This window comes from Malaclemys terrapin, chromosome 11, assembly GCF_027887155.1.
Source record: "Malaclemys terrapin pileata isolate rMalTer1 chromosome 11, rMalTer1.hap1, whole genome shotgun sequence".
Taxonomy (NCBI): Eukaryota; Metazoa; Chordata; order Testudines; family Emydidae; genus Malaclemys; species Malaclemys terrapin.
This window is the reverse complement of record NC_071515.1, coordinates 67,557,394-67,574,231: the sequence shown is the minus strand read 5'-3', so window position 1 is coordinate 67,574,231 and position 16,838 is coordinate 67,557,394. Positions and strand designations below refer to the sequence as shown.

At 43.6% G+C, this 16,838-nt stretch overlaps 1 protein-coding gene across 3 annotated transcripts in view; it reads right to left on the bottom strand.

Annotated features, from left to right (window-relative positions):
* Positions 1-16,838, bottom strand: part of SLC12A8 (solute carrier family 12 member 8) — an 87,690-nt gene that overhangs the window by 43,009 nt on the left and 27,843 nt on the right. For all 3 annotated transcript variants that reach the window (XM_054044529.1, XM_054044530.1, XM_054044531.1), the window contains exon 6: positions 1,019-1,132. In XM_054044529.1, coding sequence (XP_053900504.1) covers positions 1,019-1,132 — 114 coding nt within the window. The remainder of the gene's footprint in view (positions 1-1,018; positions 1,133-16,838) is intronic.

Sequence of the window (16,838 nt, the reverse complement as noted above, 5' to 3'; positions counted from 1 at the left end):
CACCAGCCTTCACCTTACACATACCACCACATCAGCACAGCTACAATCATTAGCAAGAGTCTCTCAGTAGCTATGCTGAGAGGCTAATGCAAAGAAAAATCTATAATTAGGGAGAGAGGATAACTGTGGGCTAGGGCATTGAGTAAAGCGCTGGGACTCAGCACAAACGGGTTTTGTTTGCAACTTTACCACTGATTTGTTGTCAGGAGCGCCACCAGCTTTTCCGCCGCCCTAAGCGGCGGAAGGTCCCACCCCAAAATGCCGCCCCCCCCACAGAGGCGGCGGAAGGTCCCGCCGTGGAAATACCGCCGCGGTCACCGCCCCCCAAATCGCAGTGCCCTAGGCGACCGCCTAGGTCGCCTAATGGGTTGCGCCGGCCCTGTTTGTTGTGTGATCTTAGGCAAAACTTACTTGTGCATTAGTTGCCCCATCTAAAATGAAATGGGAATGCTCATCTACTTTAGGAGAAGCATTTAAGAATTATTACCCAAAATTTAGGAAATAAATCTTGTTCATCACCATTATAGGTAAGTGCTATCAAATGTGATACGGTAGATTAATACTATGGCCTAATGACACTGACCTAAACCAATGCCTAACCCTCTAGTCTGGAAATCCGGACAGGTTTCATAGATAACAGTGGACTGCATTCAAAGAAATCCCAGCTCCCTGTATCAAGGAGTTAAGATAAAAGAGTCAGTGTCCATTAGGGAAAAAAAGGCATGAAAATTAGAAGGTCACGCCAATTACAGCTCAGCACCAATAGATTAAAAACAACATGGAATTTCTGACCACTAGGAAAAAGAAGATTAAATTAAAGAGTGCAATGAGGCTGTGCAGAACGTGAGGCAATCCCAGAATCACTGATCCACCATGCACTCACTAAGGCTGGCATGGCTAACTCGGATAATCAGGAGAGCTGCTTGCGTTGCTGCCCTGAAAAGGTGCTTAGACTAATTCACATTGTTTATGTGTGCTTGCCTCTATAATGCAGTGTAGGTAATAAAATGTATAGTACCTGTAGCAGCTGGGAAAAACACTCCAAAAACAGTGAAGAAGGACTCCCCCGTACTGTAGTCTGGTAGCGTGTTGTTAAACATAAGTTCTTTCGAATATCCAACAAAGCCATGTTCTGCAAACACAAGGGGTTTAAATGTAAACTATAAGAAAATGGATTTGGAATCGGATAGATGGAAATCCTTATTTACAGTCTCTCTCTCTCTCGCACACACACACACACACACACACACACACACACACACGGTATATCTACACAGCAAAGAAAACCTGGTGGCTGGCCCATGCTAGCCAACTCGGGCTCACGGGGCTCGAGCTGTGGGGCTGTTTCATTGCTGTGTAGCCTTCTGGGCTCAGGCTGTCCACCCAGCAATGAAACAGCCCCACTGCCTGAGCCCCGTGAGTCAGTTAGCCCGGGCCAGCTGTGGGTGTCTAGTTGCTGTGTAGACATTCTCTCTCTCTCCCTCCCCCGCCATTGGGGAAGTCTATTTTCCAAACACATGTGACCACACCAATTGGTTTAAGCCCTACATTTGTAAAAACTAATATGAATTCAGGAAAATATGCTCAGTCCTATTTTAAATTTCTGGAGAAACTATAGCTAAATACAACGAAAATGGGCACGGTCAGATCATCAGCTGGTATAAATCCTCACAGCACCATTGAAATCCTTAGAGCTGCCTGGATTTAAGCCAGCTGAGGACAAGGCTCACAATATCTATAAAGGCTTGTCTGTATGGAGAAACTGACTGGCAGAACTACAGCAGTATAATGATCCCACTATAGCTATGCCAGTATAAAACTCTCCGCTTCTAAAGCAGTTATTATACTGAAATAAAGTCACTTTTATTCCAGAATTGTGTCCACATGGGAGTTATAGCACTGTAGTATAATTTTACCACTATAGATCTGCCTGTCAGTTTCCCCCGGTAAAGAAGCCCTAAGTCTACAATTGACAAACATTGACTGTGAGACTTGCCATCAATCAATACATATAATGTATCTTTAAGCACATGTTATCAATAAACTCACAGCTGAGATAAACTTGATGTACTGTAGATTAGGTCCTCTCCTGTAGGTTAGACTCAGACACAGACTGAAAAAAATAAGGCCCTATATTATAGCCAGAGACTCCCACATCAAGTTTTATTCTTATCATCCCCATCTACATTGTTATTCTGTGGCTGCACTATGGTTTCAAAAATGTAGATGAACACATGGCTGTGCGCTATGACCAAAAAAACTCCTTCCCAGATCTTCAGCAGATGTTTAAACTGGTGTGTAAACATGTATCATAATGAAAAACAAATGCCAATAATGGCGTACCTTCTGCTGGTGCTGGAGATTTCATGCTTCCCCACACCCACCTCATGCTAAGTTTTTCCAGATCACACATAAATTTTGATTTAAAAAAAAGGAAAAGTGTTATGAAGTATGGAAAAAGGCAACTGGTGAGAGATCAGCACTGTGTAAACGATAATCTCAAAGTATCTACGAAATTTATTCCCCCCTCCACCACCCACCCACACAGTGCAGACTTGGATACTGCAAATTAAACCATCTGAATTTGGCAGACATATTTGAGGCTGACAGCTTAAGGAAAGGTCATGGGATGGTCATAGTAAAAATGGCTCGGATCATGGAAATGTGGTAAGTAGTAAATGATGCATACAACAGACTCTATAGATAAAGTGACCATATTGTCTCAGTTGACTGGGACAGTCCTGGTTTTTCATATGGTGTCCTAGTGTTACAGGAACTTCTTTCGGGAGACATGAACTGTACTGGTTTTTCATTTCATTAATCAACACATTTGCTTTAATAACTACAAAATGTTTGTCCACGGCATATTATTATACCAATGAGAATTTTTCCTGTGTTTATGAGGAACTAATAGTCCAGTGAAATGAGTGTTCAGTGCAATGACCAGTGTTTCACATGAAGAGAAAAGGTGACTGAGTGTAGACTCTATCACAGTTGTCCTTTGCCTCAAAGAAAACGTAAACGACTCTTTTGATGAAAGAGAGCTCTGCTTAAAACATCTACAAATTTTACTTCTAAAAACACAGAGAACAACAGGGCTTTGAAACCATCACAGAAAATTCCTAAGGATAATCAAAAGTGCCTACCGAATCCTCATCAGCTGGGTGGCCTTGGCATGAATGGATACTCACTGACAAAAAGCACACACACAAAAAGGTCTTGCTACTATTTTTTTTTTTAAATCACAGAATCTTAGAAGTATAGGACTGGAAGGGACCTAAGTATGTCATCTAGTCCAATCCCCTGGACTCATGGCAGGACTAAGTAATAACTAGATCATTCCTGATAGGCATTTGTCTAACCTGTTCTTAAAAACCTCCAATGACAGAGATTCCACAACCTCCCTAGGTAATCTGTCCCAGTGCTTAACCACCCTGATAGTTAGGAAGCTTTTCCTAATGTCCAACCTAAACCTCCCTTGCTGCAATTTAAGCCCATTGCTTCTTCTCCTTAACCTCTGAGGATAGGACAACAATTTTTCTCCCGTCAACATAGCGCTGTCTACACATGGAGTTAGATTGGTATAACTGCTTTGCACAGATTTTCCACAACCCTGAGCAATGTAATTATACTGACAAAAGTTGCTAATGTAGACCAAGCCTCAGGCACAAAGAGACTCATGGTATGTCTATACTTAAACCTTAGTCTGGAGAAGAGAAGACTGAGGTGAGACAACAGTTTTCAAGTACATATAAGGTTGACTTAAATGGAAGTTTTGCCCAAGTTAGGGTTGCAGTAAGGCTGTCTGAAAATATTCTGTCAAAACTATTGTTTGATGGAAAATTGGTTTTTTCAACTAAAGAATTATTTTGGGAAGAGTGTCTCTCCTATCCCAAGCATGTAGTCAAAGGAGAGCAGTAAGTACTCTGGAGCCCAACCAAAAGCATTTGCTGGGAACCCTCCTTTGTATGACAATACAATACAAGAGATTGATTTATTTTTGTAGGGATTCTTGCTTAAAAAGTAAATGGCATGGTCTGTTGGTTGGCCTTATGTAAGAGGGGCCCAAACTTTGAACACTGGGGGCTGCACTGGCAATAGGCCACTCACCTGCATCTAATTTATTTATAAATGCACAGAACGTTAGCGATCCTTGTGCTTCTTCCCTTCGTTGCATCCAATCTTCCCTCTCTTTATTAGTTACGGTCACTCACTGCAACACATCTAATCTTGGATTGCAAGACCTGGCCCCTGTATTTGTTTTGTGAAGTATCTTGTGCACTGTGGGTGTGCTGTATAACAGTCATACTATTTGTTTGTTCTTCCATTTGCCTTGGCAGATGAATACAAAATGCCTATTGAGGAAGGTTATCCCTGACCAGCATCATCCTCACCCTCAAATCTGAAAGAGAGAACAACGCTGGGTCTTATTTTATGTCCTTGTGGACCATTGTGCACCCTCGCTTTTGGATTTTGGAGGGAGTGTTAACCATTTTACCCACTGCTATTATGGTATCAGCCACAATCACAGACACACTGTATACAAACCAAAGGATGTCAGCTACAGTCCAAATAAAGGCTGAGAGCTAACTTGCTTTCAGCTTCATTTATGGCTCCTGATGAGAAGATTTTGAGAAAAAGTCATGCTTAGAGAAGGGGTCGGTTGGATCCCTAGGAGAACGGAGGAGGCACAGGATTTAGCTCACATTGTACTCAGATCCCTCACCCACATTGTGCGGTATATTCCAAAAGGAAACAGAAAGCATCCGTAACTCTCAACACTTCTCACCGAAGGCGAGGAGAAGCTCCCTCACTGAGCTCTAAATGCTGATGTTGGAAGCTTTGTTTCTCCTCACCCTTGGACAATTTTAACAGTTGGGTTTTTTCAATTTGAAGAAGAGAAAAAGACTCGAGTCAGCTCTGAGACGTGGGGCTCGAGAACACAGGACACACCTTAGTGGGCTGGCCGTGTGCAGAGCCTGAGGTTTCCGCCTAGCACTTTAAGATCTTGGAAAATGACTGATTTGGAGACCCTGCCAGCAAGCAGTGGTTATTTGGGGTCAGCCCATTATGCAACTACATAAAGGATATCTGCCCTGCCAAGTTTTATGCAACCTGGAGCTCATTACAAATTAGTCAAGTTTTGGCCAGATTCAAAAAGCCTACTCATAAGCTTAAAGTTAAGCAAACCCTGGCAGGGAAGCAGGACTGACCATGGAACTAAATCATGCACAAGTGAAAACTACCTTAAAGAACATTCCACCAAATGATCGTCACTTACTACACTGTACTTGTGGTTAGAGATTTACGCATAAAGGTGGATGCTGAAGTTCTTGGAAGACCGTCAGATTTAATAAAAATCAATAAACCACCACGTTTCTATTACAAATACCACAACGTGGTACCTGGCTTGGATTTTTCTCACTGGAACAGTCAGCAAGTTTTTTCTTGCCGGATGTTTTCTGGGGCTGACTCTAGAATGTTCAGGATCCTGGAGGGTAAGATGTGGGGCTAGGGGAGCCTAGCATAACTGTACAGTGCTAGAGTAATTATCTCCTCTTCTCTTTTTCTCTCCTTCTTCAATCACTAAATCCTGTCTGTTTCCTCACTGAAGTCGACCCTGTTCCTCTCCACCACCATTGCCAAAACACTTGCAAAGTCCTCAGTCTTCACAGAATCATAGAATGTCAGGGTTGGAAGGGACCTTAGCAGGTCATCTAGTCCAACCCCCTGCTCAAAGCAGGACCAGGGCCAGTGCAAGGAAGTTTTGCGCCTTAGGCGAAACTTCCACTTTGTGCCAACCCCCCCCCTCGAGTCCTATGGCAGCTCCCAGCCCCCCCTCCACCCTGAGGTGCCCCCCTCCGTGGCAGCTCCCCCCCACCCTGAGGCGCCCCCCCACAGCAGCTCCCGCCCTGGGGAGCCGTGCGGCAGCTCCCCACCCCAGCTCACCTCTGCTCCGCCTCCTCCCCGAGCACGCCGCCCCTGCTCTAATTCTCCTCCCCTCCCAGGCTTGCGGCACCAAACAGCTGACTGGCGCTGCAAGCCTGGGAGGCGGGAGAAGTGATGCGGCTGCTGCGCTGGGAGAGGGAGTCTGAGCCGCACGTGTCAGCACACCGCTGGCAGCCCAACGCAGGAACACTGTAAAAAAAAATTGGGGGCACCGCTTTTTGCCGCCCTAGGCAACCGCCTAGTTTGCCTTAATGGTAGCACCAGCCCTGAGCAGGACCCATCCCCAGACAGACTTTTGCCCCAGATCCCTAAATGGCCCCCTCAAGGACTGAACTCACAACCATGGGTTTAGTAGGTGAATGCTCAAACCACTGAAACAGCATTTTGGAGAGTGCCTAGCCATTGGGCTATGGGATATTATGGTGTGGGTCTCTCTCAATGTCTCCTGCACTGTGTATAAATAATTAAATGTTTTTCATCATAGAATCATAGAATATGAAGGTTGAAAGGTACCTCAGGAGGTCATCTAGTCCAACCCCCTGCTCAAAGCAGGACCAATTCCCAACTAAATCATCCCAGCCAGGGCTTTGTCAAGCCTGACCTTAAAAACCTCTAAGGAAGGAGATTCCACCACCTCCCTACGTAACCCATTCCAGTGTTACGCACAGTGATTTTCTAACACAGTGCTAGGGATTAGTTTCCAAACATCTGAGTGGATGATCTGCCATTCAGGGTTAAACCTTAGAAGAAAAACAACTTGCATGCACGTGGATTCCTGAAGGTCCGTAAATGGTTTCTGTAATTCATCTGCTTGTAGGATTTCATGCTACAAATCACAATGGAGATTGTGGCACAACTGCTTGCTAACATTTTGTCCCTGCCTTCAAATTTACATAAACAACTGGATTTAATTCTTGTGCAGACGACAACCAAGATGGGATCCACTGGTTATGATGACAGTTTTGCAAGCTTCACTGAGGCACGACCCAGTGCAGGTGCCACTCACGCTACTTTAGTTAAGATTGTTATTCAGTTATAATCTCCTTTGACATGCACAAACATAAGGGAACTCACTGTCCCTGCCTGCTAATCTAAATCAGACACAAACAGTAAAACTGTGAAGGTCACTTGAAATGGTATAGATCTCTGGTGAGTTATCATGATCAAAAGGCCGTGGTGAAGATGTGTGGGATCCAAGGAGGAAAATGAATGGTACTGTAAGTGCCTTTCCCAACCTGCTTCAAAAAACAAAGTCTGCACACTGCAAAGTCAAAAGACAACCCCTACTCTCCCCACCCCCACAGCCACCTTTCTATGATTGGGCTTTGTTAACAGTGAAATTAACAATGAAATAAAGTCCAGCTCAAACCTCCCCAAGGTGGGCTGCTCCTCGGGCTCCCCCCTTGTCACTACTTGGCCCGCACCCTAGATCCTCTCTCATGAGGGAGTCACTTTGGCCTCCCTTATATCCAGGTGGACTAACACCTATCTCAGAAAGTTAGTAGAACTTATGTAACCCTTTCCCCAGTAACACCTGTGAAATATCTGTGTGGGGTGTTTCAGCAAATGCTGCCAACCTGTTACAGGCAGGACATGGAGGGAGATCTCTGAATGAGGGAGCAAAGGTGAGAGAAGAATATAGAAACAGTGTTTAGGAGGGAGGATTGGGAGGAGGACAGGAAGTGGGAGGGAGTTGGAAGAAAAAAGAGCAGAGAGAGATGCAGAGCTGAATGGACTTGAGTGTCAGAGTTTCTACTAAATAACCCTAAATTCAGGGATAACTTCACTGTAACAATTCACTGTGGCCTGAAACTTGGTATAGGAGGCATAAGCGCAAGCGAGCTTTTTTCCCCCTTAAGCCCACAAATGTTACAGGAGAAACTGCATTCAGCTATTGCTGAGTTGTAAAACAGAACAATTCAAAAGCGAAAGATGAGTTGCCAGGTAAGCCAGACTGGATGAAGCACAAACAAAATCTTTGCCAAACCAGAACTGAGATTCAAACAAGTTTTAACATTTTTCAAACGGCGTTGAGCAGACATCCCCGCACTTCCTGATTTGCTCTAGAAATACAAGAAACTCTGCTTTAAATCACATTTTCTGACAGGTCCTGGTGGATTAATACTACGATGCTGGGGCCAGATCCACTAAAACTTGGCAACCCCTCCCCACAGACAGCAGTAGGTGTGGCATATGTTAGCTGAGTTAGGGTAACGTAATTCCCGGCTGCTGCCTGACACTGCTTTCCCTTGGACCATGCCATGATGGGACCTGCAGGGTTGAAAGAGGGTTCCTAGTGCATTTCCTCCTCCCCAGAGCGTGCACTAGCCATTGTTGGTTGGTTGCAGCCAGCTTTGCGCCCTGCCACGAACAGCATACAACTTGCTGCTGCACTCCAGGGCTCCAGCCACTGTATATGGACCCAAAAATCTTACTAAAAAGCCTGATCATGCGAGATTCCAAAGCAAACAGTGCTGGACACATTTGGATCCGAACTACCAGAAGCTTTATCTAAAACAATATGTTAACACCTTTTGTGAGTCAACCCATGACTAGCACTAATTTAGGCTGCTGCTTTGCAGTCCATTAACCCCAAACCAAACTTCATAAACATAAATACAAACCAAGTTTGGAAGTGTTCGTTCATGACGCTATCGGATCACTGAACGGAACGTAGCGGGATTAGCTCATACAAGCACGTGCACAGCAATTCTAGACACTACACAAAAGGCTAAGCAAGTGCCGGCTGGTGGATTGGGTTAGTCCATTTGCCACTCACCTCTGGAGTTCTGGGTTCAAATCCTAGCTTTAGGTTGTAAGTGAAACAGAGTCTGGTGATATCCTGGGTGCCCCACGAATAACGGCCTATGTCTCAAAGGTGTCATAGCATCAGGGCAAGAGTGCAAATCACTGCTTGGGCCTGGAAAAAGCAGCAGAGCTTTATTTGATTTAAATAAATCCTGATCGATCAATGCAAGTGCGAGGACAAAATAGATCCATGACATAATTAGCACAGTGAGGCAAGGCCACGGAAGTACAGAGAAAGGTCTCTGGGGAAGACTGCACAGCAATTGCACAAGCTCAGCCCAGTAGTGCAGAAGTGCTCAGCCCCTTTCAAGCCCTACCTGAAGTCAAAAGGCTTTAAGGAAGCTCAATACTTCACAGAAGCTGCTTGAAGTCTTGGTAGGACGGAGGCCCATTGTGCCTGGCTCTAACCAATGTTAAGGCAGCCATGTTGCCAGACGTGCTAAATACACATTTGTCTTTACAGCAACAGGGAAGGACAATAGGATTACTACATAATTTAGTTCTTAACTCTCAGTTCAACTCACACTAGTCATTAAAATACTTATTTTAGTATTATTTGTCGGTGTTCTTATTAAAACTAATTATGGTTGAGGCCACGTGGGGATACTCTGCAGATCCTGATGAAATGCAATTTTAGGTCCCAATGCTGCAAGCGGATTGTCACATCCACAGAGAACCCTATTCACTTCAAGAGTCCTACGTGCTAATGATGTCTCCCTTTACCCATGCTGAGGCCTGAGTCCCGCAACGGGCCCCTTACAACACCCCACTGACTAACGTGAAAGATGCCATTCTAGGATAGGTACCTTGAACACTGCTAGATGAAATCAGAAACAAGAGAGAGAGGATCTGATTGCTATTTTTTCCTATTCAAAGTGTATTAATGATAAAAGGAGAAGCTGGCAGTGTTTATTAGAAACCCAATTTCCCAGGCGGGTTATAAAGTAGGACAAAAAATTTGGCCCAAACACAGCAATCAAAAAAAAAAAAACAAAAAAAAAACAAAAAACAACCCTGCATCACTATTTTTCTTGTACAAAAAGAAACAAAAAAAATTGGAGGGGGGGAAAATCACTGAATAGTTTTGAAAGAAAGAAAGAATCCTGGTCTGAGATTTTTTTCCCTACACCCATAATAAGCAGGGCAAACCCAAAATGAAAGATTATATAAAGTCTGTAATTGAAGGAGAAAAAGCCACAGTTAAAACAATCTAAAAAGACCAAGCCCTGAGAAAGGCAATTTGGACTCCTTATCTTTTGATGGAAAAGAATGTGCTCCCTTAGATTAATGACGTGTTTACCCAAAAGGAAATCACCACCCTTCTGAAGCATTGACTGTTTGTTCCTTCCAAGTCACTGTTTTCTGATTCTGAACTGATCTCCCAAACCTCCTGTTTAAAGTCAACACACAATACAACTTCCTGTCAGCTATTGGCTGTGAGGGATCCCAGAATTAACCCTCTCCCGAAAGCTGCCAAAGGTTGGAAATTTACTGCACCTGTCGTTCTGGCCACTGCCAATGTCAACAAGGAGGAAAATGTGGTACTGTATTTAGGTCACACTTCAGTCAAGCTGTACTATGCACATGCAGTGAGACTGGGATTGCTCTAATTGCAACCAGTGAAATTGTAGCAGGAGGATGAGTCAGCCCCAATAAATATACAAATAGTTTTATGTAGAACGAGCAAGTTAACAATTGTGTAGACGGCCAGCGCTTTAAGGGGAAAACACTCACTGTGCATGGTTTATGATGACTAAACAGAACACTCTTTGCAAAGTTTAAAAACACAGCATGCTGCATCTTTGCAGTTCAATGCAGGTTTCAATATACGGTAACACTTTCGATTTTGCGTGCATTTCTACAGCATGTCACCAGAGGATCTCTAAATGCTTGATCAACATTTAAATAAGACCCACAGCACCTTTCTGAGGCAGGTGAGATGATCACTATTCAATAGCTGGGGAAACTGAACTAATAAGAGGTTGAGTGACACCTGAGTAAATTAATTACCAAGCAGGGAACTCAGGCCTCTCGTTGTAACCACAAGGTCACTCTACCTCTTCATATTATATTCCCTCCAAGGATAATACATTAATATTTACAATATGAAGAACTGTTTATTGGATGAAGAAATAACTTAATATTAGTCAAAATAAAAGCAGGTTAAAATCCCATTGCTGCTTGCTGTCCAGTAGTAAGACCTTTAAAGGGATTTTATATTGGACAGTGTAGTGGTTCTGATGGATATTACTGAGACCTGGCTGGAGTGGAGGAATTGTTCACTCCGGGGTTTTCAGTAATTCAGCATACAAGGATGTCTAGGATAGAAGTATCCTGGGGTTGTCTGGGTGAGCATGAGCCTTGGGTAAAAACAGGGACTCGGTGAATATCTGTCTCTTGTATGAGTAACAAAACTAAGCATTAGGATTGTCTCCCATTGTACCAACCCACACACACCTCAGAGAGTTTGGCAAGTTCATCTTGTTTGTGGCAAAGTCCCCATCATTTATTTTTCTTGAAGACCATGATGACTAAGACAGATGGGATTCAGATTCTTTAGCCATCAAACTCCACCTGTAAATAGACTCAACTCATTGCAGCCACCTAAAGAAGCCATTTATACTGGACCTGATCTTCTCTCTTAGCTTGGTTACTTCTTGGGTTGCACTGGCCCAGGAGCGGCACCAGGGTTTTTGCCGCCCTAGGCGGCAGTGCTCCTTCTCAGAACATTCGGCGGCGGGGGTCCTTCCGCTCCGCGTCTTCGGGGCACTTCGGCGGCGGGTCCCGGAGCGAGTGAAGGACCCGTCGCCGAAGCGCCCCAAAGATGCGGAGCGGAAGGACCCCCGCCGCCCCGAATTGCCGCCAAGGGCAGCAAAATGCCGCTCCCAAAATCCTGCCGCCCTAGGCAACGGCTTAGGGTCGCCTAGTGGAAGTGCCAGCCCTGCACTGGCCCTACTGAGATATCAATCAGTAGTCTTCATTTCAATAAATGGTTACACTACTCAGACCCAGGACCAGCTCTAGGCACCAGCAAACCAAGCATGTGCTTGGGGCGGCACAATTCCAGGGACGGCAGTCTGGGTGGGGGTTTTTTTTTGGATTTGGCAGTTGTGCTCTCTGAGGTTTTTTTCCATGGGGCAGCAAAAAACCTAGAGCTGGCCCTGCTAAGATCTTCTGCTGAAAAGGTTCCGGCCAAGACTTAAAAAAGAAAAAAAAATTAAAAAGTTAGGCTCCAAATTTCCTATTCAATTTCCTAAATAAGTGACCTGATTTTCAAAATGCTGCATTCTCTGCCTTTCCCACTGAACTGATGGAAGTCAATGAAAGATGCAAGGTGCTCCATGCTTTTGAAAGCCAAGAGTCTATATTATCACCTTAAGCATGTACTAGCTCTGGTGAGCTCTGCGGTAATTCTGATGTCTATGCGCCCTTCTCTAAGCAGATGCTTTGAGAGTAGTGGAAGCTTATACTGAAATACTAACCATGGTCATTAACACACTGATACCTGTATGTTCTCGCCCTTGAAGAACACTGGGGTTTGAGAAGTAAAGAGATAAGGTCGGGATTAGAATGTAGGTGGAGAGAAACGCAGATCAAATGCTGCACTCCTCACAATACTATCTGAGCACCTCATGGACAATAATGAAACAAGCCTCACAACATCCCTGTCGATGTAGTTAATAGAGGTGGTTGGAACCTCAAATTTCCAGGGGAAAATCTGAAATTTCAACAACAAAAAATTGCTCTAAATAAGAACCAAAAACTGAAATTTCGAAATTTTCTGCAGAACAAAATTCTGAAATTTAATTTTGGAAACCTCAAAATGACATTTAATTTACATAAGGTCAAAAAATTATGTTTTAACTTTATTAACTCAAACTTATATTACATTATAGTTTATAATATAATTATGTCATTTTTGTCATGTCATAACATTATATTATATTGTGACCTCAGAATGTAATAGTGAACCATTTAAACTATTATTTTAAATTGTATTGTATATTGTTTGTGTATATTTTATAAATTGGTACTGTAATTGGTAAAATAGTACTGTAATTGGTACTTTGTATTCTAACTGGCAATTGGTATTCTAATTGGTTTGGTAATTAGTACTTGGTTGGCTCAATTGGTATTCTAACTGGTCATTTGTAATTATTACTCTAATTAGTAATTGGTTTAGTAACTGTATTAATTTATTATTAATTATAATTAAATTATCATTATAATTATATTATATTTTCCACAGTGCAGATAGGAACCAAATGCCCCATGCACAGTTGTCGATCCATTGCTGATTGTAGGACAGGAAATCAAATTAAATAAGAGGAGAGGCAGCTGGAGAAATAATTTAATATTTGCAAATTATTTTCATAAAGAAAATAAATTAAATTACTTAGGCAAGGCTGGGCCACAAAACAGTGGAGTCACCACTGGGATGAAACACTGAAGGAATGAAATCATGCAACATAAAAGATCTCATTAATTTAAAAACAATCTTTAGTCTACAAAAAAGAAAAAGTGACTTTGGTTTTATTTAATTGCCCCATTTAAACATAATGAAGAGGAGGAAAGTAGAGATTATGGGACAGTAAACATTTCCCTTGAACTACTTAACCTTGTTTGGCTTCTATTACTAAATAGACTGCAGCTATAGAGAGAAACAGGCGGTAGGGGGAACTATATCAGAATTTATTTAAAAAAGCACAAGGAAAAATTATATCTGACACTATAGCACAAGTAGCGCTGACAGAGACAAGGAAGTTCAAAGCTGAAGTGGCAAATGCTGCCAATGTTATTTCCATGGTGACTAGCTATCGTTAGCATCTCCATACAATGACTGGTTTGATATATACTAATATAATAGTTATCATTTAACATAGGGCTTTCCATCCATCAGCCCCAAAGCACTTTATAAGGCAGGTAAAGCATTACCATCCCCAGTTTAGAGATGGGGAAGGGTGGGAGGGAGAGGTGAAGTGACGAGGCCAAGGTCACACATGTACAATGTGCTATATATTTATGAAGGAAGGGAAAAATCACCAGATACTGCTCGGGTTTTTTTCAGCAATACACAGATGCTTTTTAAAGTTTAGGGCCTTGATTCTGTCACTTGGTGTGTACTTGCAGGGCCATGCAGAGCCCCACTGATTTCAATGGGGTTCTGCCCATATGAAATAGCTGAATCAAGGCCTAGTTTGGTCGATCCTGCAGTCCGTACTCATGTGTGTAGCTCTGTTGAATTCAATAGAGTGGGGCAGGCTATCCAGTAGGAAGTAAAAGAACATGAAAAATGGAGCATTCAGTGAAATTCAAAAAACAGACCTCCCCAAAAAACCAACACAGAGAAGAGAGAGAAGAATATGGACAGAGACGAAATTTCTGCAGACCTAATCGTTGGACTGCCCACCTGGGAAAGCATTAAATGAGTGAAGAGGATAATGACAGATTAAAATGAAAAACAGGACTTAAGGGGAAAAAGAAGTGCAACTTGATAACCAGGATGAAAGAGGCCATAGGCAGAGAACAGTGAATGGAATTTACAGGCATATTTTGTCCCGCCCACTTTATCCACCAACTCCCATCCCATGAACAAAAGCAGAGATTAAGAATAAAGAAAGCAAAGCAAATTCCTGTTTTTCTAAATTTAAATATCCTCTTCGTACGACAGCTATTGTTAGCTGATTCAACCCTCCTGGCTCCTTCTAAGGCTCTAACTGAGGTGTCTGAGTGGAAGTGCCAGTCCCACCTCTATGTGCAATAGGGCGACGACAGAAGTTCCTGTCAAAATTAACTAGGTAGCAGCACAAAGAACACCAGGAAAAAAGCTCGGTACCATCACCAACAGCCATTCCTTGGAGTCAGCCACAAACTCACCTCCGCTAGCGCAGTTATTAATCGTTTGTGTCACGGTAGCACACAGAGCACCAGCCCAACGCAGGACTGCATGGCGGCAGGCACTGTATACAAACACACAATCGGAGTCCTTCCCACTCTCCCCTAAACAAAGAACAGCACATAGTGGTGCTGCCACAAGAGTGCAGCAGGGACTGAATTGTGACTCAGAGTCTCATAACTTGGTCCCTGGTACCTTCTCACTCCAGGGACGTAACTTGTGCCAGACCTTTGTCCTGGCACAACTTACTTCCCAGATGTACTGGTTCAGACGTGCATGTTGGAGGGGATGAAGTCAAGACTCTGCCCACTCCCTGCTTGCCCACTACCCACCAGGTGCCCCCTCTGTGCTGTGATTTGAATGCAGGTAGCCCCTGCTCAGGAGTATAGGGGTACCTTCTGTGTCCCCGTTCCCCCAGAAAGAGCACACCGACTGGCTCATGTCTGAGCCCAGACCCATCAAACCTCTCCTCAGGACACAGTTCCATTCACAGCTTTGTTCACATGAACCTTCAGACATTAGAAGTTGCAAACAAAGGTGCCATTAACCAGGGATATTATGAGAGGACACACTCATGTGGGCATCCAAACGATTGCCCTCTCTGCTCAATGTATAAAGGGATGTCTTGACTCCAGAGGATACCCATTAGCCTGGCCCTGGTGTGTGTGTCCCACTGCAATGCGACGTTACTGTGTCCCCACTGTTTATATAAACAGTGAGGGTGACTAAGTACTGGAAGTGGTAGATTCTACACCTCTTGAAGTTTTCAGATCAAGACCGGATGCCTTTCTGAAAGACATGCTTTAGCCAAACACAGGTTTGGGCTCACTACAGGCCTGACTGGAAGAAATTATATGGCTTGTGTCCAAGCAGATGATCTGATCTGATGGTCCCCTCCGGCCTCAAAAATCTATGAATGCTGGCAGAAGCAAGTTTTAAGGGAGGGTTTAAATGGAGAATATGATGGCTGCCTTAGAAACTTCGATGGAGAACTTTTTCCAGGCTTGGGAGATGGCACTGGAGAAAGTGCTGAGGTTTTTGAGGACCAGGGGACAAGTGGCCCATCAAGGTTTGCACCATTGGCAGAGCGAAGGCAGGGGCTGATAGTTAAGTGTGATAATAGAACAAACAGATAGGGGGCGGCTCACTTTGCATCTGAGTTCTACTGTAATATCAATATTTAATTACTAATACTCTTTTGCACAGATGGTTGGGTGCTTTTATTTCATTTCTCTCACCTTATTTTGCCTAAACAGACATTGTAGGTGAAATCCTGGCCCCATGGATGTCAGTGGCAAGACCCCTAGGGACTTCTGTGCAATCTGGACTTCACCCATCTCTGAGCAACTATTCCTAAACATGGCCTTTTGGTATTTTTAAGGGAAGAAATCCAAGTCAAAAGAAAGTCACTCACCAACAGCACTGTTATATAAGGCCCTGATCCCGCTGAGGACCCTCAAAAGCAGCACAGTCCAGCAGATAAGGCACTGGAGTCAGAATCAGAAACCTTAAGTTCTATTCCCGGCCCCGCCACTGACCTGCTGTGTGACCCTGGGCATGTCCCTTCACCTCACAGTGTGTCAGACAGATTCGATGATCACAAAGGTCCCTTCTGCACTCAAAATGGATGAACGTCATCTACTGAAATCAGTGAGAAATGATGGCACACGGCACCTTGCAGGAGGTGCTTGAAAGCTCACAGGATTGGGTCCATAAAGGGCAGCTTGTTGTAATAAATCTTTGTCTGTGTGTCACCCTACAGACACCATCACAACAAAACACTGAGTGTTGTTTAATACAATCAGAGCAGTGGCTGTGCATTGGGGGCTGGAAAATGAGCAGAGACAGATGCAGGCTCCAAACCTGTATAGGAGTGGGAGGGTCCAAGTGTGATAACCCCAGCCCCTCAAAAAAGTTATGGATCAATTTAAAAAAAAATAAAAATCTTTCTTTAAATACTTACTTCAGAGACTATACAGACCTGTTTAACCTTCCTGTCAGTATCTAAACAAGGATCTTAACAATGTTATCACTTTTTAAAACACATCTATACTTCAGTTCCTATCCCAGACAATTGGCAGGTAACCAGTTAATAAATTCCTTCGCCAGACTGTTGAATAGACTGGCCCATGGTCAAAAGTGATGTCACACCGATTCAATGTGCTATAATTGGAAAAACCTGGGT